At 42.0% G+C, this 7,579-nt stretch overlaps 1 protein-coding gene across 14 annotated transcripts in view; it reads left to right on the forward strand.

Moving 5' to 3' along the window:
- LOC108445837 overlaps nt 1-7,579 on the forward strand; it is a 252,214-nt gene that overhangs the window by 130,938 nt on the left and 113,697 nt on the right. For 9 of the 14 annotated variants that reach the window (XR_001860828.1, XM_017730704.1, XM_017730703.1 and 6 more), the window contains one exon: nt 4,692-4,805. Coding sequence is in view for 9 of the 14 variants with exons in the window: in XM_017730704.1 (XP_017586193.1) it covers nt 4,692-4,805 (114 nt within the window). In the remaining 5 variants the exon portion in view is untranslated. Of the gene's footprint in view, nt 1-4,691; nt 4,806-5,931; nt 6,750-6,887; nt 6,997-7,579 lie in introns of those variants that run through there. The other 5 variants (XR_001860831.1, XR_001860827.1, XR_001860832.1 and 2 more) reach the window with 2 other exon arrangements.

The following is a 7,579-nucleotide window of genomic DNA, read 5'->3' on the forward strand; positions in this document are numbered from 1 at the left end:
AATGCATTTCTGGAAGTTATGAAATGTTGTTGGAATATATATATGTATTTTCCCCTTTGAAAGTGAGGAGCAGGAGCAAGTAATGTTTTGGGATGCTGTACTAAAAACCTGAGGCTAGCCAGGTGTAATGAAGTTTATGATGTCTGCCTGAAGGTATTTACAGCCTACAGTGGCAGCTGTGAGGGGCAGATTACAGCTTTCATCTCACCTGCATGCAGATGAGTTCAGTGGGAGAGAGGTCCTGCAGCTGTGAATCACTTGAGCCCCCACACTTGCATTTTTCTCTCAGCCTGGCTCTATCTCTAACCTGAACTTTGCACTGAGCCCTAGACTAGGTCCCCCAGCTATGGCCCAGGAGAGGAGTTTCTTGCAGCCCTGTTTTCTTGGCACTTTGCCTGGGGCAGCCCCTACACAGGCACATCCTTGTGGGCCCTTGAGCTATCTCACTCATCCTGACCCCTGGTTTTATGCTGTGCTCTGAGCCAAGGGCATACCTAACAGGCCAGGGGAGTGGTCACAGCACCAAGCCTACCAGAGATCAAGAAGTGATTGGACAATGCTCTCAGGCACATGCTCTGACTCTTTGGGATGGTGCTGTGCAGGGTCTGGAGTTGGACTCAACGATGCTTGTGGGTCCCTTCCAACTCAGCATATTCTGTGTGTGATTCTGTGTACGATTCTTTGCTCTTATGGGAGATGGCAAAACAATGTTATCTTGATGCTACTTTTTCTCTGTAATGGGGGATGAAGGGATTCCTGACCTGCTGCTGCTGTTCCTCCCCCTGTTCCATACCAGTGGGGGATGATAGGGGTCACAGTATGAAATAGGGCACTGGGGGTGACTGTCATGGCATGTGTGGGCTTTGTATTGATGTGACCCAGTTGTAGGGTTTGCCTTCTACCCTACTGTGTTTCTTGATGGTGAGCTGGGACAGGGGATTCAGACTATCTTCTCTCCTGAGGTCCCTGTGGGTCACATTATTTATGGTCTTTATTAAGAAAGCAAGCCCCAAAACCTCCCTCCCTGCCCCCACAAAACGAAGCTGTGACTGCACTGGACAGTCTTGAAATAGGTATAAGTAAGTATTCATTATTTTTCTAAGGTTCTAAGGCTCAATTTTTCACTTCTCTGATAATATCCTTGGAATAAATGCAGCCAAACTCTAGGTCATATCAACATTGTGTTGACTAAGTGATATGATTTAATCGGTTAAAATAGCAGTCAAAAGATCGTTAGTGGTAGTGATGATTGGAAAAGTAATCTTTCGGGAAACCTTCTGGTTGTGGGGGCAGGCATAGCACTTTTTGGAGGAGGGAAGAACATCAAGATGGATTTTTTTAGAAGTATATTTACATTTCCAGGAAAACCTCACAATCAGTTGATCTGTAACTTACTCTAGTTCACAGTGTTTTAAAGCAGAGATGGTGCTCTGCACCTCCCCTTCCCCCCCCTTGTGTGTGTGTGTGTGTGTGTGTGTGTGTGTCCGTGTGTGCACGTGGGTGTTTCTGCAAGTGTTGTGTTAAAAAGCAATTGGCATTTGCTGACTTTCTGCATCTGAAGTTGCTTCTCTTGGGCATTTGAACTGATTTGGTGCACCCTGGCATGTGCCTGGCTCTGACTGACCCTTCGTGTGCAGCCCTGCATGCCCTGTCAAATGTGGTGCCAAGGCAGAGGGGCCATGGTGGAGGTTCCCCTGTGCAGGCACTCCCGTCTCCATCATGTGTGAAGCCATTCCACATAACCCTAACAGAAGGCTGCCTGTCAGCTGCAGGCCTGGGGTGGGCAGAATCCTTACTTTCTACGATTTCCTTGCATTAAAAACAGGGAAAAAGGGGAATTTCGCCATCTTGCCTGGCTAATGGTGTGATCGATGGCTGGGTCTGTTTAGGCAGGGCTGTATCCCATGCCTTCCCAGGTGCACACCCATGTGTGCGTACACACGGTCTCGGGTGAACATTTTCTAGGAAGATCCTGTGGAGGAAGATGTATGGACATATGTATTTAAGCGGCCCGATTTATTCCGTTGTGTTTTATTTGATTGGTTTGACTCCTCCTCTCTTCCCTCATGTTTTCCCAAATGCTACGAAGGCCCAGTGTTTTTCTTTGCTATATATGTTTGGCATATGTGTTTCAGATGACTTTGGCAGGCTTTTGAAAAGAAGGATTGAGCTTCTGTGAGTATTCTGAAGTTTTTTCCCCTTATGGATTAAAGTATTAAAAGATACATGCTATTGGTGGCTTGGAGAGTATAACTTACACAGAGAAAGCAATTTACTCTTCAGTATCTCAGCCATGTATCTTGATTTAATTATTCAGTTAGGTCCTCATGAAATACAGGCACATGGTTGCATAAAAAAAATAAAGCAATCATTCTATCTGGCCATCTTCAATCTTCAATAAAGATGGTATTGTTTTGAATATGTTAAAAATAACAAAATTCTTCTTTTGCAGAGATTATGATAAAGGGAATGTAATATGGTTGATTTGTGTGTGCATGTTCACTTGCAGAAAAATGAGGCAAATACCTGTAGTGTGCTGTCTCAATTAAGAGCCAGTTCAAGAAATCCAGATGCCCTTTGGTTTCAGTGCACCCAAGCTTGAGAAGGAACCTCAAGGTCTGCTCATTAAAGAACTCATCTCTGTTTTGAGGCCCATCTTTTTTTTTTTTTTTTTTTGTTAAACTCTTGAGCAACAAAGCATACATTTCAAGGGTTTTTTTCTAGAGCTGTCTGAAACTTCTGTCTTTCTTTGTTCACTCCAGCTGTCAGCAGATTTCAAGGTGTGTGTCTCTGTGTTTGAAGAAGTTATCATAGATAGTGGTGACAGCTGGGCTTTGAAATGTTCTTTGCAGTCAACACAAAGTACATGAGGAGTGAGTCATGAACATTTACAGACCATACTTTGCTTCATATGTAAGTCTTCAAATCACGAGCCTGCCTAATTGAGCTGGGGAAGCTCATGACTTCATCATGGTCCTCAAAAAATGATCCAGTTGCTAAAGTTAAGGATCTGAGCAATGTTTTTTTATGATGCTACATTCGATTAATCAATCAAATTAGGATTTTCATTTTTTCTGTCACTGCCAGAGGGGTCCAAACTAGTGCAATTTCCATCCGTCAGGGGCTTCCACAGGTATCTTTTGTTTTTGCAGTTTTAATTATTTAAGTTAGAAAACATGAGGCTGTGCATTTTGAAGGTAGGACTTTCCAGTTATGAAGTTCAGTGGTCTTTTCTCCATCACTAGTTTCATGCACTGTACATTCCTGAGCAAGGTAACTGAATGCAGCAAATTATGTTTAATCACATGGAATTAGAGAAGTTTGTAATTTGTGTTTGTAGATGCTGTGTCTGCTCCAGGTGTAAACAGAACCACCAGAAGTCTGCAAAGACAAAGCTCTCTGAGCCCTGTGCAGTTATTCTGGACTTGTTTCCAGCATGTGTGGAAGAAATACCATTAAAAAAAGTGAAGGTGCACTTAGCACTCTTAGATATAACAAAAGTTTATCACTGACAAAATGTCTTTTATCCTTCTCAGGACTTTCAGAATGTTTTGCAAAAGTCAGCTTTTGTTTGACTTTCTGAGCATTGGAAGAATCTCTAATGCTGTTCACAGGGTTGAATGCTTGGATGCCACAAATTTGCCAGGCCTTAGTGTCTTCAGTTCATGCTGCATGGTTCAGTGTTACGGACATGCACTTTAAAACTTTCTGATTTCAGACTGGAATGCCTGCTTAGGTTGATTTTTCTTTCAAGGTTATACACATGCACACACAAATGCACACGATGTAATTGAGAAAACTGTATAATGTATAATATTGCTGCATAAAAATGAATTATAAATGTAGGAATAAGAAATAAATGGCATGAAAACATATTTTCATGAGAATGTACTTGCATGAGTGATGTACAGATATGTAGGTTTTTGTACCTAATTTTAGCTACTGTGTTGAATCTTTTATTACCGTTTACTTAGTAGAGTTTAAGTCTTGATCTTACCTTTTGGCTCTTGCAACTGCAGTCTCTATCCTGCTGTAGCCCATGTTTCCGAGATGAGCAGCAGTTCCTGTGTGTGCCTTGGGGATTAGGAGAGGGCACAATGTGAAGGTGTGCTGGCAGTGTTTCAGGGACATCATCCACTGCTGCTGCCCAGCACCTTTGTTCTGCATTTAGACATGGTTTGGGAAGATAAGTAGATGAACACTGGAAGCTAGTAAATGCAGAGAACAAGAAGATAGGTGTCTGAGAGTGGATTTGTCTTCTGCTGACACAATCCAGCTTCCTTTCTGTAGCATGAATGTTCAATAAATTTTATTTCTCAAGGCTGTGTTTTAAGACCACATTCCAGGCTATGTTCCTGTTCAAGAAAATTTTTAGTGAGGAAGCATCCTGACTGAAATTTTGAACTTCGTCCAGCGACTGAAGAGCTTGCAGTGCCTAAGTGGGATTTATTGTAACTGAACAGGAAAAGTCCTGAAATATAAGACTATGTAGTTGTGTAAAAGGATTGTGTTTTCTGTCATCTTACAGTTATTCGACCTTGAATTAGAGCAATGTCTTTGACTTGAGTATCTGTAAGACATAATATAGTGGGAACAAATTGTTTTAAAGCACCTATTATTATAATTTAATTTTTTATTAGTGCATAGCATAAAGTTACTAAGTGCTTGTGTCCTGTTTTTCTTTATTTCAGGCTGGAGTCACAGAGAAACGTGAGGATTTACACTTCTGAAGTAGGTGTGAATGGGATTGAAAGGCTTACTTGGAAAATTCTGAACTCCCCTTCTTCCTGCTCCGGGAAGGACGGGTGAGTGAATGATGAAATAGTTTATAATTAACTCAGTCCTTACTTTTTAGTCAAAACAGGAAGATACAATTCGGCTGGCTGTATGTAAGAATGGAAGAAATTTCAGATACTACAGATGCACCTCCTAATTGCAAACATCAGCCTTCAGAATGTGCTGTTTAGTAATAAGAGGGTTTCCATTAAAAAAATAGTGTGAGTTTTCTGTAAATCTCATCCCCCCTCCCGCCCCCACCAATTCTCTGACGTAAATGTTCTGTATTTGAAAGCTTTTAGTCCAATGTCAAAGAAATTTAAACTGACAAAATAAATTTAGCTTTTCTTGAACTGATTCTCAGTGAGGCTGTTACTGGAGAAAAGTGCAAGGTTGAACTTTATTAGACCCCTGCATGTATTTGTTAGTGAAACAGAGAGGTCTGTAACAGCAGCGGAAATGCCCATATCACACCTGGGCTGCTCCTGAAGCCTGTTAGAGTGCAGCTGGTATGTTAGTTCTGGTGGCTGCAAATGCAGCTTGTGTGTCTTCCTGCCTCCCTCCCTTGCTATATCTCTGCCCGTGGAGGGGAGGAAAGAAACTCCAAGGTGAAACCTTGTAGGAGGATAAATGGGACTTCACTTTGGGTTGTCTTTCTCTGGCTCTGCCTGTAGATATGTGGGGCCATCATTAGAAAAGGGCACATGACCTTTCTGTGGAATTTACATCCTGACATTCTAATTGCTTTCAACTTAGTGAGCACCTAGCATATGTCACCTTCACATAGTGACCAATGAATAAGAACTGTGTTTCTTAGTACAACCTGTTCAAAGTGAAAAGATCCAAGTCTTGTTAGAAAAGCACGGTGTTTAAGCCCTGGCTTTTGGCAGGAGGTTCTCACTTCTGCACCAATACACACAAGACCATTGGTCCTGTGAATGTACCAGTGCTGAGCAGTGCATAACAGGATGAGTTTTCCATTGCAAGTGTTGCTGACCAGGCAGCTCTTTCACCAATCTGTGATACAAGAAATATTTAAGAACTAGTAAAAATGAGCCCTAACACTTGCAGAGTGACAGCAGGATTATTGTATTAGTTTAAACATCATAATTCTGGAATCTAGCTTAGATTAATTTTGTCTAAATTTGTGTGCAGGGCTGAAAATGGAGGCTGCACCATCCAGAGCAGCTTTGGATGACCATCTGAGTCTTTTGTACATGGGAGCACGCAACACCTAAAAGCAATAGGTCTGTCTGGACAGCACTCAGCTTCAGAGGGCCAGAACCAAGATGATGCCATGCTGCCTACAGCCCTGAAGTCAAAGGACATGCCTTGGGTGGTGTAGGGAGAAAAGGCAGTGATATTATTGGGTTGAAGGTGTGAGGGACAGTGGCTGAGGCTTTGCCTGAAGTGGAAATCAGCAGCAGGTGCAAGTGTGTGCTGGAGAGGAGCAGGCTGCAGCAAGGTTCAGGAGTAGCCCAGCACTTGGAGGGGGTAAAAGGGTAGGCAGCAGAGCAAAGAGGTTGTCAGTGGTGCATCGAAAGCATCTGGAGCTCAGTGGATGAAGGAGGAAAACAAATGGAAGTAGTAACTTGTGTGGCCTCTCCAGAACAGAGAGTGGGGTGACAGGATGCAGTGGAGAGTGAAGTGGGTGGGAAAATCTCTGTTCAGCCATCTACGCCAAACACATTTTTTCCTCCAGAGATGTTTCTTGGTGGGCTGTATTTGAAACTGAGTATGAAGGAGTCTCCCCTGCAGCTGTTGAGAGAGAGAGGTGAAAAATTCAGGGAACCAGAAATCAGGCCTTTCTGAATAAAAGAAAAGACCAAAGGGGTGAGAAATGTGCGGGCAATAATGAGAAAACAAGTGTTTTGAAGCAAAGTTTTGGAAAGTAATGGGAGAGCAGGGATCTTAATCAGGAAATACACAGTGGTAAGATTCAATTTCCAGCTTTCTTGTTTTTCTTTTTTTTTTTTTTTAATGAGAAAACAAGTGTTTTGAAGCAAAGTTTTGGAAAGTAATGGGAGAGCAGGGATCTTAATCAGGAAATACACAGTGGTAAGATACAATTTCCAGCTTTCTTGTTTTTCTTTATTTTTTTTTTTTACCAGTATGATGTAAATGGCAGCTCTTATTGGAGGGAAAGAAAAATTACTTTTCTCATCAAGGAAGTGGAGAAATCTCACTGTATTTGCTTGTATGCACAAGGAATGCTTTAATGTAAGTGTGGGAGAGCAATAGAAACTTTTTGATACTACTTCTTGTATTTTCTATTTTTTGAAGAGGGGGCTGCATATGGTGACACAGCCTGGGGTAACCATCAGCCTACAGACCCACATCTGAGTGTCTTGGGGTGCTTTCTGAAAAGATGTTCTTTCTATCTTTCATATACTGACTTGCTTAGACAAAGCCAATGTTTTAAAACTTTATTTTGAAGTTTGTCCTAAGGAAGTCTAGCTATATGCTGGCCTGAATATTCACTGCTTGATGGTAAGATTAAAATGGTTGTGAATGTTTTAAAGATTTGGGCTTTGCATGAGTACCCTTTGTCCTGTAGTGGGTAGGGTGGCTGTCACTTGGCAAGATGTGACTCCTGCCTGAAACCAGAGCAGGTCTGAAGCTGACCTAATAGCTCATAAATTGGAATATTCTCTCAAAAAGGTGATAAGCTTGGCAAGGTAGGGGCTGGTCTGTGCTTGTGGTTGTATTAAATTCTACCTTGTGTTTGCTTTTTCTTAGCTACAATTGTGCTTGCAAGGTGTTTGTGGTATATTTGTTTTATCAGGAGGAGACTGGAGGTGAG

The sequence above is a fragment of the Corvus brachyrhynchos genome, unplaced genomic scaffold (assembly GCF_000691975.1).
Source record: "Corvus brachyrhynchos isolate BGI_N302 unplaced genomic scaffold, ASM69197v1 scaffold43, whole genome shotgun sequence".
NCBI lineage: Eukaryota > Metazoa > Chordata > Aves > Passeriformes > Corvidae > Corvus > Corvus brachyrhynchos.